Genomic DNA, 22,041 nt, shown 5'->3' on the forward strand with positions numbered 1-22,041 from the left:
TCAAAACATGACCAAAGCTATGAATTAATTAAAAAAAAAAAATACATAATCGACTATCATCCTCAACCAAATATAATATATAAAAAAAAAGTGATATTATTATTTCTACTATAATTTTGAAAAATAAAATATTCACTATACATAGCCAATATCAACAATAAAAAAAAAAAAAAATAATGCAATTTCATAATTAAATTATAATGTATCACTATAAAATATTCTCATCGACATATGCATATTTAAAATAATTAATAAAATATATTCAATTTATTACGTAAAGTGGAATGTGTACTCAATACTTATCATAATTAAAATACATGAAAAAATAAAAAAAAATATAAACCAATAAACCTTGAAGATAAATTGTAATTGTAATATCTTTATTTGCATTTTACAGTCAATATTGTAATCAATATAAAAATAAAATTCATACATTTGTCATCAATCAATATACAATCTTTTATTATATATATTACACTCCTTATTGTCATTGTAAAGAGAAAAAAAAATAAATCAAATAAATCAAATAAAAAACAATAATACATAAATATAATTAAAAATACTTTTTACCAATTTTTTTCTTCCACTTTAACTAACTATCATTAATAAACCATTATGACCTACATTAATGAAAAAAAAAAAAAAATGAAATTATACAAAATCATCAAAAATAAAAAATGTCAAAAATCATTTAGTCTTATTTAAAAGCTTATCTTATAAAAAAATTATTCATAATAATGTCTTTTATATGTCAAATTTTAATTTATAATTTTCATTTCTATTTAATTTTCATAAATATTTAAACTTTCTTTACTCTAAAATATTCACCTGTTTTTTTTCTACTTGATTTTTTTTTACTACAATGCTGCTTTTATTGTTAAATGATTTTTATTATTAATGATTTAGTCGATTTGGTTAAATAATAAGAATAATAAATACCAGAAATATGTATATGGGAATTTATCTCAATATCAAAATATGGGATCAATGGACTTGTAGCATGTTGATACCATCAGATTTAATATAGCTGCATAAAATAAAATTTTTTCATATCCAGTATTGTTGATGTATTGGTAAAAAAGTACCTTGAGGTATATATTTTTTCATTTTTTAATATTATTTTTATATATATAAATAAGTTGGTATACTGTCTGGCACTTTTTTATTTTTTTTATTTTTTTAACATCAGTAAATTCTAGTCGTGTTCAACTCATTCAGCCTGATACAACACACATTCGCCATTGGATTGGCGTTTCACTCTCTTGCGTTCCCATTTACCTCAATCGGGATTGGATATATACATGTAATACATATTTACAATACAAACATAATAATATTTTAAATGTGTATTGGTTTAAAGACATTGGAAACCATGAGTTTTTAAAAAATATATACATAGTGGGAGAATATACTCGCAACAGAGAAACGTTAACGGTGTTCGTCACTATAGTTAAAATGAAAGGTGCTTTAATTGTTGTCTATAATATTTATTTTTTTATTTTTTCTTTTCCCCCGGTATGTATACTAAATTTAAGAATGATAGTTTCAGTATTTCCTGAACTTTTGTCAGTGCTAGACAACGTGCCAAACACACCTGACACATAACATTAATATTGTTTTTTTTTTTTTGGAAAATTATTTTTTCTTTTTCATTAATAATTAAAAGAAAAAAAAAAAAATATATTGGTTTTTTTTTTTCAATCAAAAAGTGACTAAAAATGAATTTACAAAACATGCGGTGATTCATTAGATAGTTTTTATTTTTTTTTTTAGTTTTAGTTTTTAATTACTTTTTTTTTTTTTATTTTTTTTTTTGGATATTTATTTTTTATATTAAAAGGAATTACTGTCGAGTGGTGAAGCTTGAAAAAACAATTTTATATTACAATTTTTTTTTTTTTTATTTCTCGTGAAGATAAAAATAAAAAAGTTTAAAATATATATATAACAACACTGATATAAAATGGTAAGTAAATTTGTGTTATTCTACTGGATTACGTGATTTTTTTAGGTGAGAATAAGTTATTTTGTGCGGCAAATTCATTGATGCTATCTTTTAAAATTATACTAGCTAAAAATAATAAACTTGTGAGGTTTTAATCAATGAGTTTGAATAAACTATTTTCAGGATAATTGAAGTTTGTCATGAACAAATAATAAAATACATATTATAAAAATTAAAAAGTTTCATTTAAAAATTTTTATACATAAATAATTACTTCTTTTTTTTTTTTGTAAATTGCTTTACTTTCGAAATAAATATGCGTTTGGACTGATGTCAATCGCACCGAACGAAAGAGATTAAAAAGGAAAAAAAAATACCATTTAAATATATGTTTAAAAAATAATATATAAAAAGCCAGTTGACAAACTGGTCCATGATCCTTTCGGTTACGTGTGTTGTCTGGTTCAAGCAATTTGGCCACTTGTCCTCTCACTTTCATTGTGCGATAACTTTGTGATATGATTAAAAAAAAAAAACACATTTGGCGCTTGCTTTCATCCTTCATACGATGTTGTAATATATTTAACACCAAGAAATATCATAAATGATGAAAATACATGTTTTCTTGAAGGCTTAAAATTCAAAATGATTAACAACATTTTAAATGATAAAAGAGAATAATAAATAAATACCATGTTAATATTTTCATAAACACAAAAAATTCATCTACCCATTTTTATATAAATTAATATTAAAAAGCTAACTGCTCTAATTTAAATTTCAAGTTTTTTCTTATTTTAATTTAACTGCAATTACTATTAATTTTATATAAAAAAAATAGTAAAATAGTTTCACGTTATTTATATTTTTTTTTTTCCTCATTGTTATGAATATTTGTTAGCGTCGTTGAACTCACTTAATTACCTAATTGGCATAATTGCGTAATGAAAAATTGTGCAATAAGAAGCAAGTTAAAAAATGTTTTTATAAAAATATTGCGAAAAGAAATAAACATTAAATATCAAGTATTAATTATCAAGTTCAATTTTATTATTAAATATTTTTTTGCTTTATGGATATTTTTTATCATCATAGTTGTAATATTTCTTTTCTAAAGTTATATATCGTTTTTAAAAAAGTGTTGACGTTATTTGCGGTATGACAGAGAAAAAAAAAATGGAGCACTGGGTGTTTGGTGAAAGCACATCACGAGTGTATCTCTCGACTCTACATATGTTTTACTAAATAAAACAAAATGTCTATCTTTTTTTTTAATAATATTTTATTATTATTATTATTATTTTTTCACCAACAAGTCTTTCAGTGTTTTCCATTTTCATGTTAATACAAATATTTTTTTTTCATATGTATTTTTTTAATTTGTATACTGCTTGTATATATCATTATTTTTTTTTGAATTTATTTTATTCATTTTTCATTATTGTGAATATATTTTATTTTAATTATATATTGTAGATAAATTTATTTATTATTTTTATTTTTGAAATTTAGTGCTGACCTATTTCCCTCGGCGATGAGATCAACTGTGTCGTTTAACTGTCATTGACAACTCGCAGACAGATGAGAGTTTTACAGTGTCTTTCATGCAACACTTTTATATTTATATACGCATTTATAAAACTGGTATTTTGGTCTAGCTGTTTTTTAATCAAAAAATTATAAAGAAAGTGGGATTACAGTTTTTTAAAAAGAAAAATATTATTTATGTTATTTTATTGCTTATTTTATATATAAAACTTGATCTTTTTATATGAAAAAAAAAATAAATACAACATGTATACTCTCTTTCTCTCTTTCTGTATGTTTCTAAATATCGTTGCAAATATAACATGTCGCCGGAAGTGGTGAAAACGATAGTAACGTGACTCGAATAAGTATTTATTTTCATGTTGTCATTGTGATAAAATATGTCATTGTTATTTTTATTTTTATTTTTGTCTTAAAGCCGAAATATACAACAAGACATATATATCCAATAAAATACACACATCTTCTTGACAAATGATTGTTTTATCTTGCAACCAACAAACAACGATAAATTGATTAAAGCAGTAATTGATTTTGGCACGATACTTAGTCTCTCAAGACAAATACACCGGTTTTCCTGATATTTTTTTAATTTAAATTTAATAAACTATTTATTTAAATACACATATTTAAACATAATTAGCATTTCAAATTAAATATTAAATATAAAAAAAATATACATGCGTGTATAAAATTTATCAATATATATGAATAAATTTTTTTTTTTTTTAAATAATAATTTATTATTATTATTATAGAAAAAGAAAGTATGATTTTTTTTAAAAAATAAAATATGAAAATTCATGCTGTTGATGGAAAAAAAAATAAATAAATAATAAATTGATAATTAAATATAAAATGAAATGAAAAAAAAAATTAACTAAAACGATATTGAAAGAGATTTACAAATTCATTTGATTGCTATATATAAATGCGAAACTCGAAAGTAATTATTTCTATATACCAATTTGTCTTTAAATTATATTATCGATCATCTAAATCTTACACAACAAATCACGTAATGAATATTGTCTAATCAATTTTAAAATAAATAAAAAAAAAAAATATACAAAAGAAATTAATTTATTTTTGTCAGTGATATAATCAATATCCTTACTGAGTGCATTTTCGAAATTTCCATATACAGTTTGTCTATTGAATACAAATTAATTTATATATAAATATTAAAGATTACAAGGATAAAAAAAATATTAAAAATACATTGTTGCAAAAAGTCAGGATCGATATACTGATATATAAAATCCACGTTCAATGTCAATAATATTATGATCACGATGAAATCGTTGATATATTATATATCATATAGAAAGCTGCGCTTTCGCCATACATGTTTATATAGATATATAATAATACTAATAATAATAATAATAATAATATACAACATAGTTTTAGACAAAGTAAAACAACATCTAGTAGTAACATGCTCTGCATCAACTTCCACTGCTTCCTTTTTGCTATAAGCATGTGCATGCTGGCATGATCGCGACGTGAAAACGAGGCACCTGGTTGATATAAATATATATGTATATACATATATATTTATTTATAATATTTATATGGGTTTGTGTGGTGGTGGTGCTGGCTACAGAAGGCCCCGGGTCGAGAACGAGACATGCGAGAGTAGGTACTTTCTGTGGCTGAGGTGAACAGCACACAAGTTGGCAATACGTGTGACTTGTACAAATCTATGTTGGTATATATATGTTTTTATTATACAATATTCATACATCAGAAATGCATGTGTATAGGTAAATTTAGAATTCGAGAAAGGACTCGGCCTTCGTAAATTTTATCGCTTGATCAATTTTTATTTATAATATTTTTATTTATTTATATTTTTATTTATTTATTTTTTTTGAGTCGATTTGAGATCCAGAATTTATAAATTTTTATGGCTATAAAAAAAAGGTCAAATTATTTGGTAATTAAAATTTATTGTGCAAAATTTTAATAAAATTTTCCAATATATTTTTTATTTAATGTTTAAATAATATTAAGCTATTTATTATTACGTTATTTTTTTAATTTTTCGTTCTTTCAATTTGAATTTTAAACATACAACTTTGATTTAAAATTATTATAATTAAAAAATAACTAAAAAATTGTAATTTTAATTAAAAACTTTTTAAAGGTTCACTCTTGAAGATGTGGAGCAATATAGGGTGTAGAAAAATATTTTTAAATATTGCATAGAAAAAAAAAAAAGTCTTGGTTATTTTGTGTATGATATATTTTATATCCATATATATATTTAACGACTTCTCTAAATAATACCATTTGAAATAATCGTTAAAGTTGACTGGAAAACTTTCAATTGAATAGTTTAAAAAGTAAAAAAAAAAAAATTAATAATTAAAAGATATAAAAAATAATGAAGAAAGAAAAATAAAAAAAAAAAATAAATAAGATTTAATGTGTATATACAAAAATATTTTGATTATAAACGAGGTCATTGTATTCGAGGCCACACACAAGAGATTAATATATATTAACATTTATTACAAAATATCATAAAATTTTAATACCCAAAATAGTTTGTAAAATATTTAACTAAAAGTGATCTAATTGGTTGGGAGTTCCGGGACTTTGTCCCTGACCATTCCCCGACCTACTGCATATAATAATAAAAAAAAATAAAAATAATAATCAAAGCATGATAGAATGAATAAAAAATAAAAACCCACTTTATTTGGCCTTTAAAAATGATGAATAATAAATATAATTTGATGGTATATGCAGAGAATAAATATTTTAAAAAATTCCAATGTACGCATGCATAAGATAAGAGAGTAAATATTTTGTCCAGTAGTCCAACAAATCTATAAAAGTAAGTCAAGCGGCCAGGCAAATAAATACCAGTATTATCAAATGGAAAAACTAAGGCAATAGCACACGACAATATATATAGGTGTGGGAATGAAACCAGCCGTACCAACGGTACTTTCGAACGTGGCATGAAGCCTGCCTTTCTTGCTTTAGGCGTGGTCCTGGCAACACATTTTTATACCAGAAACCTCGACACTATACTACGATACATTTATTGTAATATTTTTTTTTCATTTTTCCATCGTTTTCGTCGTCTTGCACGTAGACGATTTTTAGATGGAAAATTCACCAAGAGTAAAAGAGGAAAGAACGTCTAAAACGAGAATTCACAAAAAATATTGAAAGTAAAAAAAAAAAAAAATCACGTGCAGATTTCGATGGTTTATTATATTTTTTTTTTGACTATAAAAAAAAAATATCCATCTGACTTCCTTCTTCTAGCGAGGCCGACACGCTCCATAAATTTTCGTCTTGCCTGGCTTTCTGAACTTAAACCCCGATGGCGTGTTAAGTATATTGGCAAAAATTTTCCTCATAGTCCGAGCCACAAAATTTTTGCCACCTTTTATATTTCTATTTAATTATAATTTTTTTTTTTTTTATTTTCTTTTGTTCCATCCTGTAATTTCACTTGATTATAATATTATTTATTTTTTTTTTTTATTCGTGAATTACATTTTGTGGCTTGTTATTACACACAAGTACGTTATATTTTTTTTAATTATTTTTTTTTAGAACACACAAGTGTTAAAGTAAAAGTTTCAAGGTGAAATGTTGAGGTAAACTAGCCATATACATATATACATACGTAACTTAAAACAATTGCTGATGTATATATTGTATAAGAACCGATAAAACATACGAGAAAAATAAAAAAAAAAAAAAAACAAAATTTTATATTCTTTTTGTTAACATTTTACAGTCTATATAGTCATAAATTTTCAAAGCGTATATTTTAAAATACACACCCTTTACTAGTTCGGCTTTAAATGTAAAAGACTTTTGTCTATATGTATAGATAAATATACAGTTGTGCTGCACACATTTTCAGTATTACTAGGCTTTAATTTCAAGAGGAGTAAAATGGAGACATCGTGAAAAGGTACTTGTGCGCGATCTTCCGCAAAAAACGAAAAAAAAAAAAATAGTATAAAAACAAAAAAAAAAACAAAGACAAAAAGGTGAGAAAAAAAAAAAAAAAAAAAAAAAATGAGTAAATGAAAAAAGCTCCATTGCAACTAGAACAACCGGATTCAGTGAAACCTCTTGCAACTCTGAGTTCGCTCTACTCGCTTGTACTCAAGACATTTTTTTTATTATTATTATTTTTTTGTATTATTATTTATTTATTTTTTATTTTGAAAGTGCCTGAAAAATAGGACACAATTATTCACACTTGAGACCCATGCACAACTGTTCACAATCCGTGAAAATGCATGTATTACTATTTGCATATTTTCTTCATATATATTTAAAACACTTGTTATTTTGACTATTTAAAATAATAACCATATGTATTTGTATACGTGTATTGTTCTCATCATTCTGTATAATTACATACAAATATGTTTTTAAGCTTGTGCACAATGCATTTGGTAAATGATATGTAGTGTGTAATTTATCTAAGATACCAGACTCTATTTAGAAATCCAGCTGTCTGCAGAAATTTGTGGTAGAAAATTTGGTACACACATAAAGACTTGAAGAATATTTTTTTAAAAATCATAATAATATTTTTATATTTTTCCCAAATGTATATTTGCCATTTTCTGATGATGTCTATTGTTGTTTTTATATTGTGGTTTCAACAGTTGAGTTGTTCTTGTTCGTTGTTTCTATATATTCAATGTGCTTATGACACAAGGGAAATATAAAAACTAAAAAGTCACTGAGTCAACAGCCTGGAGAAGTATATATACAATAAAAATAATAAAAATTAAATTATATTTCAAGTTTTCAACTAAATTTTGGCAATAAAGATTCAAAATGTTTCGCTTCGTCTATACACCATTATGCACCAAGTACCAGTTCACCCATTACATATTTTCCTTCATTTTTATACTTCAATTTTTATTCATTTCTTTTCATGCATGAATCTTTTTTATTTATTTTTTTTTAAAAAAGAAAATATTAATTTCCTTCTGTTTTTACTCACGTATTCTTTTTCACAAAATTTTTCTCCAAGGTAATGCTTTTTTTTTTTTTCGTTTTGTTTTTCATTTTATATATTATATATATTTTTTTTTTTATTTGGTCATGTTTTTGTATGTTCTTTTTTATATATATTTTCCTCATGGTTTTTTGCATATATATATATTTATTTTTTAACCTCCCTGTCACACTTAACTGTTCATGTCTTGTGTGTTTGCCATTAGAGAGAGATGGATTTAAATCTCGCGGGATCACACGGATGCACTTTATACACATATGCATTTGATATTGTATTATATATATATAGTTACACACGACTGGCAATATGCCCTTTTTTTTTTTTTTTACCTTGCTATACATATCAGCAAAGATGAGACTTGTCTCACCTTCCTTCAAGCATTTTTCTTTACCACTTTTATCATTTTTTTTTTTTTTCCTATATTTCTTTTTCATTTTCATGTCTTGATTTTTTTTTTTTCTTCTTTATGGGCTCTACCTCAATGCTTGCATTGCATGCAAATTTTTTTCTCCATCGAAAAATATAAGCGTAGACGAGTCACGATCGACACCACTGTCGCTTTAGTCATCAGCTATATACCAGAGACACGCAGATTCTTTTCTCTTGTATACTATGTACCAGCAAAAGTGCCAGAGAAACGTTAAAAAAAAATATATGTGTATATGAAAAAAATAAAGTAACGGGTTTTCTCTGACACTCACTTGATAAAGTTTTACGGGAAAGAATTTCCGACTTTATTTTTATTTGTACAATTTGTCACAGGCACTTTTCCTCATTCTACCATTAAATTATTATTATTTTTTTTTTTCTCTTTCATTTTATATATATATTTTATTCTTTAAATTATTATTATTATTATTTTCATTGTTTATTTATGATTGTTTCCATTTAATTTAAGTGAGACTAATCACTTGGGACAGCAAGCAACAACAACTTTAAAACAAATTATAATGAATTATTATAAGAAAGTGCTGATCATTATATTTTTTATTTATGATGAAGGAATTAATTGTTACTTTTTTAACTTTCATTTTTTATCAAAATGCATTTTTTTTCATATTATCTAAAACAATTGTTGTAGATAAAGACTTTCAAATTTTTATATAATATATTTAATGCAATATTAATATATTATCCAAGGTTGGATGCATTCTACTCATTTAAATGTACTATTTTTCACCTCAGTTGTTGTGGTTTTTATATTAAAATTGTCATATTGAGAAATAAATGTCATATAAAAAATTCAAAAAAGTCTTTATATTCTCACGCAATCTTTGCATATACTGCATAATATGCGAAGCGTCTTGTATAAATAAATAAATTTAAAAAAAACTGACACAGATTAACATGTTAATTTGTTAAAGCAAGAATAAGGTTAATCATTTTCAAGAGATATTAAAAAATCAATTGATTTATTTATCAAGAAAATTTATAAATCTATTAAAAAAATTTTTGTATAAGAAAAAAAAAGAAAAAAAATAAATTAATAAATTGTCTATGAATTTTCAAGTTGTATTTATAATAATAATTTTTAGTATGATGGTTTTAATTTATCACAAAAGAATATAAATTTATAGGTTCATTTGGGTTTATGATTATTTACCAAAGAAGAAGAGAGAAATGGTCGAAATACATAATATTGGCTGTAGAGCTCAGTTTGTGGTCTTCACGCAAGTAGAATAATAGATATATGTCTGTAATTACTTGGTTGAATTGCATATACACAAATAGTCAACACAGTTGGATATCACATATTGTGGCATGACACAATAACAATTCAAAGTAGAAGACATTATATTGCTACTACATACATATATATAAATATCAAAGTGACGGCGATGTAATCACCAACATCAGTTTACATCTGTCCAACTTTATATATCCACTTCTGTCGTCATCTTGTCCATATCAACATTTTCGCATATACATTAAATTCCCTCAGCTGCAACTTGAGATATCAAAAAATAAATATATAAAAATACAATAAACGTTGTGCTTTCATGGGAGCTTTTTGTATACAAATGAACTTTTTCAATTTCAAAAATTATTTTTTCATTTTATTTATTTTTTTGTTGTGTCTTTTTGTGTAATAATAATTTTTGTTTATTTTTTTTTTTATATACTCATTCATTACCTACATTGTACACACCAAGTTTTTAAAATTAATTATATTCTACCCTTTTTTTTTTATTTTTTTATTTCTTAATTACAATATTATTTTTTTTATGATAAAAAAATATATGTTGAAAAAGTCGTTTTAAAAATAGAATTGAATACTTTTTAATTATCTTTTTGATATGTCGATCCTCTTGATTTAATGAGATGATTTAATAATTGGAAATATATTCCAACGTGAGTCAAATTATTAATTGAGGTTTTTTTTTCAACTATTTTTGATTTTGATTCATTCTTTTTCATTGTTGAAAAATGGATTATTATTATTTTTTTTCTATTTGTATTCAGTGGTTAGTCTTTTGTGTTTGTATAGTTTTCTTTTTTATTTCCATTATCTGTTGAAATTGATTTTTTAATAATTATTTTCAAGTAACCCAGTGGTGTGCAGACTGCAGTTGATGTATCAAACAGACAATTCCAATGTTTCAATGTTGCTATTATAGAAAATATGTAGATTCTCGAATAATCGCCACTTGATCAAACTCATAGATATACATATTTATAACTGCAATTTATCAACAACTGTGTCAATTCAACATTCGCTAAAAATTCTCGAATGATTATACAATCATTATGCTTTTTTTATAAAACAATAAAAATATTTTTAAATTGATTCTTTTTAAATATATAATTATTAAAATTCCAATATTTATATTTGCGACATTGTAATTTAAATATAATTGTAAAAAAGAAAAGCATTATAAAAATATTTATATTGTAAAAATAATAGAAAATTATATTGTAGATATTTTGATTATATAAAAAAGAATTATTTCAATTTCGCTGTTTATGATTACAGTGATAATTGAAGTAGGAAATTGTCAATCGTTTTTTTCATTTCATTTCATTTTTTTTTTTTCTATCAATGACAATTCGATTATAGAAGTCGTAACACGCTACCGCACAAATTCTGTCGTGGTATTATAAAGAAGAAATTCACTGCGTTGGCGGAAAGAAACCACAACCGATCAAGACTTTCCCCATTTTTAGATATATATATCTACGACTATATAGTTTTTATGCTGGATACTCAGTGAAGTAGAAAACTTGCTGTTTCTCCTCCTCTCAACTTTGCAGTTGTTTTTTTTTTTTTTTTTATTTTTATTTTCCTCCTTTCATTCTTTTTATTTTTTAATATTTTATTTTTTAGATAACATTTTATATGTGTATATGAATTTTTTATGCTTTTATATATATATACAGTTGTGTATGTATGTTACATTATATGACACTAGATAAAATGACATTTTTGTTTACACATGTTTTACTTTCTTTATGTTAACAGGTTACAAGTTGTGGATTACTTGCTGTTGCAAGGCCCATCGTCATAATATGCATGACTTTTATTATTCTTGCTGTTGTAAATGATGCAGAAGGTAATTTATATTCACTCATTATGTCATAGTATATTTAATCGAGGATCCATATTGTATAGTCAAAACTTGCTGTTCATAACAACAACGATTTATCAAATATTTTCTTTTTTTTTTTTGTTATGATTTTATTATTATTAATCATGGTATAAAAGTTTTTAATATTTTCGAGATAATATAATTTCAAATGTTATTTATTTTTTATATTTTTTCATAATAATAATAATAATAATTTATTAGCCAATATTAATTGTTAAATTGTTAATGTTCTTATTAGGTGTAATTTCATCAAATTGAAATCATTTAATCGATTTAAAATATACAATTCAATATAATGAGCTGATTATTTTCGGAATGCTCCAATTTTTCCAAAAATCTTTAATAAATAATGGCAGGAATAATTTGATAACCTCTGGTAAATTGTTCGATATAATTAAAAAATAATTTGATTAATAAAAAAATTTATTTAAAGAAATTTAAAAGTAAAAAATCAATAAATATTTTTTATTATAATAAAAATTCAAAGTGTAAAATTTATTTCTTTGTTTTTACATACAAATAAAATTCAAATTATATAATTTAATAGTCAAAGAAGATGTTGTAAGTTATAAAAAATAATAGGACAATAAAAAAAATTGAATTGAAAAAAAAATAAATTTTAGCATTTAATAAAAAGTAATTTTTTATATTTATATATTTAAATAAAATTTTTTTTTAAAGCAAATAAAATTTTATCAAAATCAATTTTATATTTGACCGAACAAATTTACTGAACCGAACAAAAAAAAAATATATTATATTTCTCTCGGTTCATGTATATAAAATCTTGTAAGTTTATTAAAATTTATAACGAAAAAAAAAATAAATGACCTTATTTGATAAATATGTATTTCGTGTTTATTTTTAAAAATATATCTTGATAATTTTTTTTTTAATATTAAAATTGATTAGATTAATTATTACCATATCTATTACTCATATTTAAAAAAAATTATCTATAAAAAACAATATTGTATATTTATTTATTAAACTATAGCTTTATAAAAATGAATAATAACCAATAACCTCGTATAATATTATATATGAACATTGTGATGCAATTTTTCATGAGTACATACAGAGTAGGTTTACCTCCATTATTATCAATATATTTTCTGCTCGATACACTTTCATATAAAAAAAACCCAAATAAGAATAATAGGTATAAATATTTTTTTTTAACCCGTGAAAAAAAAATAATAATAGCGCATCCAAGGCAGACCATAAAACGCCATCTTTTCAGAGTTATATTCACAATTTACGGCCCTATATATAATAATATACATTATTTTTTTTATTATTATTAGTTTTTTTTTTTTTTTTATCATTTTTTGTCTCGCGAATAACAAAATGACCAATTTAATAACCAAACGGAATATTCATTTTATTATTTTTTCCTGGACAAATGGAGTACTATGATTTTTTGGTAATTTAAAATGAATAAATCAATTGTTAATTTGTTTTATATCTGCAAAAGACGGTAATAATATTTTTTAAATATTGCTAAATGATAGATGATAACTATGCGCGACAATTGAACAGACGTATAAAAAATTCTTTTAGATGGCTGACGTAATATAGGGTTGTTTCACTTGACTCAACATCTCTGCTTGATCAATGACTTATAATTATTCAATATATAATTATTTATTTATTCAATGGATTACAAATTTCATAATTATTTTGAAATATACATATATATTCATAAAACACAGATAAAATTAACCTAATAATATTTTTTATTTCTCTTAATTTTTAGCTCGGATGTTGAGACATGTTTAGGGCTTTGAAAAAAAAAATAAATAAATGTTATTTTTATATATTATACTTTATGATTAAGCCATTAACTGTGAAAATAATTTTTTCATGTTGTAAAAAAATAATAATAAATTCAAGAAAAAATATAAAATAATATATGTATGTTTTTTTTTTTTTAATTAAATTTATGTTTTATATATTTTTTTCAATTAAAGGTGCAAGAAAACGTTTTCGACGTCCAACAACATCAGCACCAGGTTTGTCAAACAATGATCAAGAGGTTTCAGCAAGTGTTAATAGATTCAAAGTGACGAGAAATCGACTTGGTTCAAAGCTGACAAACAATGAACTACAAACTGGTCTTGGCACCAAGACAAGTGATTACAAGGTACAACAGCCATTCATTATACTTAATAATAATAATAATAAATTTAAATTATCAAGTATTCATAAATATAATTATATTTATATAAAATATTATATATTTACTTTCAAATGTTAGTGTTAATAATACACGTAGTTCAACTAAAATAATCACCAATTTACGTGATATTTTTTTAATGACTCAAAATGCAATTTAACATGATTTTTTGTAACTCAATTAACCTGTCTCATATCATATAAAATTATGATGTTAATTATACTCTTAAATACTAATTTTATATATAACATAAAAAGGTGAAAAAAAAATAATATAGATGTAATAATAAAATTTATTTTTTCTTCTTTATAAATTTTTTTAAAAATTTGTGATTTTTTTGTTTTAAAAATAATATAAATGAAAATATTTAAATCTGATTAGAATATATGTATTATAAATGTATTAGTCTGTAGTAATTTGATTTTAAATCTTTTAAAAAATCTACGAAAAAAAAAAAAAAATAAAAAAATGTCTTATTTGAAATGCTTATCAGTTTAAGAGATAAAGCCTCCATGATAACAGATAATAATAACGTGCCTATTTCCAGATCGTTTGTTACTATACAAATTGGTCTCAGTATCGTACGAAAATTGGTAAATTCATGCCTGAGGATATTCAACCTCATTTATGTACTCATATTATATTTGCATTTGGATGGTTAAAAAAAAATAAACTAACTAGTTTTGAATCAAATGACGAGACTAAAGATGGAAAAATTGGTCTTTATGAAAGAATTGCAAGTCTTAAAAAAGCAAATCCTTCACTTAAAATTCTTCTTGCAATTGGTAAGTTATTATTATCATTAAAATAAAACCATAATAATTATTAATTATATATATTAATTTTAATAAACAGGTGGTTGGTCATTTGGAACTCAAAAATTCAAAGACATGACATCAACAAGATATGCAAGACAAACATTTATTTACAGCTCAATACCATATCTTCGTGATCGAGATTTTGATGGTCTTGATATTGATTGGGAATATCCAAAAGGTGGTGATGATAAAAAAAATTATGTTCTACTTTTAAAAGGTAAATATAAATTAAAATAAATTATCAAAAGAAATAAAAAAATTGTGTTAATACAAAAAAAATTTTTAAAAATAGAACTTCGAGAGGCATTTGAAGCTGAAGCTCAAGAACGAAAAAAACCACGTTTATTGCTGACTGCAGCAGTACCAATTGGTCCAGACAATGTTAAGAGTGGATACGATGTACCGGCAGTTGCAAGGTAATCAGAATAACCAATCACCAATACTAATTAATTTCATACCGCTTGTTACCAGCTTTATAATAAATCAAGTCTATATATACAGACAATAAATGATATATGATACACACACCGATTAAGCAATATATTGAATATATTTGTAAATTGATTGAGTTTATGTTTGTTGTATCGTAAATTTATCAGTCATTAATTTACCACATTGCCAAACAACAACAACAGTTAAATTATAATTTTATTTTTAATTAATATTTTAATAATTATTTACTTAACAGTTACTTGGATTTTATTAACTTGATGGCATATGATGCTCATGGTAAATGGGAACGTGAAACTGGACACAATGCTCTATTGTATTCTTCATCACTTGATTCTGAATGGCAAAAACAACTTAGTGTTGATAATGCTGCAGCAATGTGGGTTAGACTTGGTGCACCTAAAGAAAAAATGATTATTGGAATGCCAACTTATGGAAGATCATTTACTTTATCAAATCCAGATAATTTTCGTGTTCATGCACCAGCAAGTGGTGGTGGTAAAGCTGGTGAATACACAAAAGAATCTGGTTTTTTAGCTTATTATGAGGTAATATATTTTATATTATTAATAAATTTCTTTATTTTAATTTAAAATAAACAATTATTTATTTTTTTTTAATTCAATGAATTTTAAATGAATATTATTCAACTGAAGAAAATATATTTCATGTAACTCACGTAGATAATTTAATCATCAGTTTACCGAGATTTTATGATGCGTCTGTCATGTAAATTTTGTACAAATACTAGCTATGGACAGTTACTTGAACTAAATTTATTGACTTAACAGACCAACACTAATGTACCATTATCATCTGCATAAATATATATACATAAATAAATTTTAAAACATGAAAAATAGCATGATAATAAAAAAGTATATTTATTTAAAAAGAAAAAATTAAAATAAAAAACGATATACATTAATTGTTTTTTTTTTTTTTTTTGTTGAAAAGATTTGTGAAATGTTACAAAATGGAGCAGCTTATGTATGGGATGATGAGATGAAAGTACCATATTTAGTTCAAGGTGATCAGTGGGTTGGTTTTGATGATGAACGAGCAGTAAGAAATAAAATGATTTGGCTTAAAGACAGAGGTTACGGTGGTGCAATGGTATGGACTGTTGATATGGATGATTTTAATGGTACATCATGTCCTGGTAATATTAAGTATCCACTTATAACTGCAATGAGAGAAGAACTTAGAGGTATACCACGTACAAGTGGTGAAAAAGATGTTGACTGGAGTAAAATTGCTGCAACAGTCAGTGAAATTGTTATTGAAAAACCACAACCTGAAAAAATATCACCAAGTGAAATACTTAATAAAGTTAAAAAAGCATTTAAACCAACATCAACACAATTGGTTATTAATACACCATCACGAGGTAATTTATTAATTATTTATTTTAAATTAAAATGACAATAAAATTTTATGCAAATTATAAATGTTGAATTTCAATCACGTTGTTTGAAAATTTATGAAAATTATTTAACCACAACATTAAAATAAATAAATAATAATTATTATTGATAATTTTTTTTTTTTTTATTTACTCAAAAGTTAAAGAATTTCATACAAATTTTTTAAATAAATATTAAAATTTAATTTAATAATCAATTTTAACAACATCAATGTATTTCTCACTATAAAATTTATTTAATTATTTTTCGTAATTAATTTGCACTTATAATTAATAAATACATGGCGATAAATTATTCAGAACAATAGCATGCATGGCCAGCGACTGAAAAGTAATTTTTTTTTTTATTTTTTTTTTACGTACAGGGAAAACGCGTTGAATGAGAAATGAAAAATAAAACAAAAAAAAAAAAGCAAATAGTTAAAATTTAAAAATAAAAAAAATAATAAAATAAATATAATTATTAATAAAAATTAAAACTGAATAAAAAATTAATATAAATTCACAGTAAATTATTTATTTTAATTTTTTTTTTATTAACTGTTTTTGTGAGAAAAAAAAATATTTAAAAAAAATGAAATTTGATCTTGGAAATTAGCGTTGCTCTAATTCACACAAGAAACAATTATTTCCATAATTTTTTAGTTAATAATATAATGATTAAAAATTAATGATAAAATTAAAAAAATAATTTGTCATTATTTTTAATAGTAGAAAATACTTGATAAATTTATTTAAAATAAATAATAAATAGTATAAATTTATCATTTATTTTTGTTTTGAATTTTTCTTGATGATATGTGTGAATATGTGTTGTACACAATAGCAAGTACTTGAGACAATGGATAATACTAAGATACATATATTATATGGATTTAAACAGAAAGGGGACCCTTGACGATTTGTTACTTGACAAACTGGTCGCACAAACGTCCTGGTGCTGGTAAATTTATGCCCGAGGACATTGATCCAAGTCTCTGCAGTCACGTTGTATACGCGTTTGCAACGTTGAAGGATCACTTGCTGACTGAAAGCAACGAAAAAGATGCTGAGATGTATGAGCGTTTGATTACTTTGAGAGAAAAAAATCCAGATATTAAGGTAAGCCACTATTACCATATACCATTTATTTAAATAAAGCTTAAAAATATCAATATCTCTTTAAATTTTTACACAAATAAATTCGCATATTCAATAAAAAAAATCAATTTTATATTTATTTACATTTTTTAAAAAACTCTACAAAATTTATTTTTAATTGGTAGTTATTTAAACTTACCAATAATAATAATTTTAAATATCGTAAACGTACTTTAAAAGTATTAAATTGTTATAATAATGTACACTCTCATTAAATAGACTTGAATTTTATCTATATATATATTTAAGTTTGTGATTACATTAACTTCAACTTGAATTTTAAACAAGGAAACTCAAGTAATTGTTAAGAGTTTAAGAAAAATGAAAAATTTATGAGTTAATAAATATATGCATATATAACTAATCTAAATTTTCTTTTTTTTCTTTTTTTATTTAACAAATTAAAAAAAGTAAAAAAACCATAATTTAAACTTATATATATTCTTTAAAATCACTTTTTTAAATTGAGTAAAGAAAAAAAGTATTTTAAATTTTTTTAAAATGTTAAACAAGTATAAAAATAAAATATATTCGACATTGATGTTTTTTTTTTTAACTTAATAATAATTTAAAGTTATTTAAATAATATAGATTTTTAATATTTACAGATTCTTTTGGCGATTGGTGGATGGGCATTCGGTTCAACGCCATTTAAAGAACTTACGAGTAATACTTTCCGCATGAATCAATTTATTTACGAAGCAATTGAATTTCTCAGAGAGTATAAATTCAATGGTCTAGATGTTGACTGGGAATATCCACGGTATTATAAATTGCATAAAAAATATATTCAATCAAATAAATATATATAATAAAATTATTATAATATCATAAAGAAAAAAAAAAAATAAAACTAAATGTAAATTATATTAATTTCACCGGTAATATAATTTTTTTTTTATTTTTAGTGGAGCTGATGATAGAGCTGCTTATGTGAATCTTTTGAAAGAATTGAGATTGGCTGTTGAAGGAGAAGCAAAAGATTCAGGACAACCAAAGTTAATACTTTCAGCTGCTGTACCAGCTAGTTTTGAAGCTATTGCTGCAGGGTAAATTAATTTACTTTTTGTCCACCAATTTATATAAAATTTAACTTTTAAATTACATTACAAGATTCTTGAGTATTTTTTTTTAAATACACATAAATTTTTTTATTTTTATTTTATTATTAAACAGCCATATACTCATGTGAAATTATTTTTTATTTGTATGATCTTTTTATTACTTGAAAAAAAAAAAAAATTGTTCAATTTATTTTATCCCTTTTTTTTAACAGCTATGATGTACCTGAAATATCAAAATACTTGGACTTTATTAGTATTAAAACTTATGATGTTCATGGACAATGGGAAAGACAAGTTGGCCACAATAGTCCACTTTATCCTTTAGAAAGTGCCACAAGTTACCAGAAAAAACTCACTGTCGTAAGTTTATTAAAATAAAAATAATAATTTTTATACTAATAGAAATAATGATAATTAAAAAAAAACCAACTTGTGTATGCTATTTATTTTTTATTTTTACTAAAGCATCTTCATTCCAGATTCATTTTATATTTGATGCTTCTTTTCTTAATGTTCTCATTTCCTGTTGAGCCCTTATTCTTCTTCTTCTTCTCCTATAATTTTTTTCCTTTTTTTTCTCATCTTTTTCATTAACTTTTTTTTACTGAAACCTATAACTAAAAATGAGCTCCGTTATTTATTTTTTTTTATTTTTGCATAGTACATTTTTTTGCATTGCATATTATTTTTATACTGTACATCAGATACCGTTGGCTTTTTTAAAATTTTATAATTAAATATATGTATAATTTTTTTGTTGTATCTTAAATAGGATTACAGTGCAAGAGAATGGGTTAAACAAGGTGCACCAAAAGAAAAACTTATGATAGGAATGCCAACATACGGTAGGTCATTCACACTAGTTGACAAAGACAAATTTGACATTGGCGCACCAGCATCCGGAGGTGGTACACCCGGCAACTTCACCAATGAATCCGGTTTTCTCTCATACTACGAGGTATTTTACCTTCCAACGTCCAACTTTAAATAATTATAAAATTAACAATAGCTCGTTGCACACTTGACAAAGCTCAAAACTTTCAAAATGAAGCCATATTTTTTTATATATTTTTTATTTTTTTTCATAATTTAAATTCATTACTATTACAAAAGTCATAAACTTTTATTGTTTTTCCTTTATTTTTTTTTTAATTAATATTATTATTTTTTTTTTTGTACAATAAGGTTTGCAGTTTTCTCAATGAAGATAATACGACTCTTGTTTGGGACAGTGAACAGCAGGTTCCATTTGCATATAGAGATGATCAATGGGTTGGTTTTGACGATGAAAGAAGTCTCATTAATAAGGTAATATTAATAAAATGTATAATTAAATATTTAAATTAAAACAAAGTCAATTTATTTTTTTATTTTTTTGGCAAACTCGCACATATTTATTAATGATTTTTCATTGACTAAAAATTTTCTTCAATTGACAATTGATAAATTAACAAATGTAACATCATTCACACATTTTTAGCTATTATTAATTATCACTATTACAATTTAAAAATAATAATAATTACACAAATTTTCAATCACAAAAAAAACAAAAAAAAAAACATTCAAAACACATTTTTCCTGTAAGAATTATAGGCTTGGACATGATAATTATATCCAAATGATATGTTAATTATTGAGCGATCGATAAATATTGCTTTAATTCAATAATTTGTTTTTTTAAATATATTTATTTGCTTTTTTTTGTTTTGTCAATAGATGAATTGGTTGAAAGAGGAAGGTTTTGGAGGTGTTATGATCTGGTCTGTTGACATGGATGATTTCAAGGGTTCTTGTGGTGCAGGAAAGTATCCTCTCATCAAGGCCATTAAAAATGAATTACTTGATTACTCAGTTAAACTTGAGTACGATGGCCCGTATGAAACAAATACACGAAGTGGAAAATACACAACAAAAGATCGTTAGTTTTACATTTTATTTGATTTTATTTATATATTTATTTTTTATTTTATATATATCCCCCATCATCTTGAGCCATATGGTTGATCGACTTTTACAGAAAGCTCAGACAAGTTTTTTTTATTTTACTTTTATTATCATATATAGATTTTGTGATATATAATAAATTTATCATTTTATATCTGTCTGGAATTGTTGACATAGTCATTTTATTTTTTTTTATTTTTTATCTTGAGAGATTTATCAAGTACCAGTTGTTCAAATGTCAAAATGATCAAGTGCTAATAAACACTCTGTCTGAGCTTTCATATGTGTTACATAATTTATGCATCATGATAAAGTATCATTCGTAATTTATTTATAATTAATATCACAAAAAAATAAATATAATAATGAGTAAATAAATTTTTTAAATATTTACAGCAAATGAAGTTACTTGTGATGAGGATGACAATCAAATATCTTATCATCCAGATAAAAATGACTGTACAATGTATTACATGTGTGAGGGTGAACGTAAACATCATATGCCCTGCCCAGTTAATCTCGTTTTCAATCCAAATCAAAATGTCTGCGATTGGCCAGAAAATGTTGAGGGCTGTCTTCAACATACTCAGGCACCCCCAGTTAAATAAATAGAAAATAGTAAAAAAAAAAACTGAAAGAATAAAAAGTAGTGAAAAAAAAAAAAAGAATAAATAATAAAATAAAGTCGATCATACAGCTTGGCTTGGCAATATTCGCTCTGTATATAAAAGTGAAAAAAAAAAAGGAAAAAAGAAAAAAAAATGATGAAGAAGAAATATAATATTGAATGATGAGAACGTGATTATTTAAATTCCCTCACTTTACCTTCGTGATACAACACTTATCATAAAAAAAAAAAAAGGAAATTTTTTTCTCACTCATTTATCATTCTTACTTTTTTTTTTTTTAAATATTATTTT

General features: G+C 23.7%; 1 protein-coding gene across 2 annotated transcripts; it reads left to right on the forward strand.

Annotated features, from left to right (window-relative positions):
• Positions 1-1,440: 1,440 nt before the first annotated feature.
• Positions 1,441-21,752, forward strand: LOC122858060 (probable chitinase 10). Of its 2 annotated transcripts, none has more exons than XM_044160731.1 (16): positions 1,441-1,966; positions 11,971-12,061; positions 14,071-14,243; positions 14,824-15,061; positions 15,132-15,311; positions 15,387-15,510; positions 15,783-16,092; positions 16,502-16,934; positions 17,854-18,071; positions 18,719-18,873; positions 19,019-19,159; positions 19,387-19,534; positions 19,947-20,132; positions 20,360-20,482; positions 20,894-21,095; positions 21,518-21,752. In XM_044160731.1, the coding sequence occupies exons 1-16, from the start codon at positions 1,964-1,966 to the stop codon at positions 21,727-21,729; spliced, it is 2,937 nt and encodes a 978-aa protein (XP_044016666.1). In that variant the 5' UTR covers positions 1,441-1,963; the 3' UTR covers positions 21,730-21,752. The 2 variants fall into 2 exon arrangements, with proteins under 2 accessions (XP_044016666.1, XP_044016665.1); XM_044160730.1 differs by lacking the exon at positions 1,441-1,966 and adding an exon at positions 5,187-5,207.
• The last annotated feature ends 289 nt before the right edge of the window (positions 21,753-22,041 follow it).

This window comes from Aphidius gifuensis, linkage group LG5 (genome assembly GCF_014905175.1).
Source record: "Aphidius gifuensis isolate YNYX2018 linkage group LG5, ASM1490517v1, whole genome shotgun sequence".
NCBI lineage: Eukaryota > Metazoa > Arthropoda > Insecta > Hymenoptera > Braconidae > Aphidius > Aphidius gifuensis.

Excerpts from the sequence above, each read along its gene's own strand:
- LOC122858060 (XM_044160730.1), top strand. Across the intron at positions 12,062-14,070 it reads TGTTGTAAATGATGCAGAAG|GTGCAAGAAAACGTTTTCGA; the intron begins GTAATTTATATT and ends TTTCAATTAAAG. Across the intron at positions 18,874-19,018 it reads GTTGACTGGGAATATCCACG|TGGAGCTGATGATAGAGCTG; the intron begins GTATTATAAATT and ends TTTTATTTTTAG.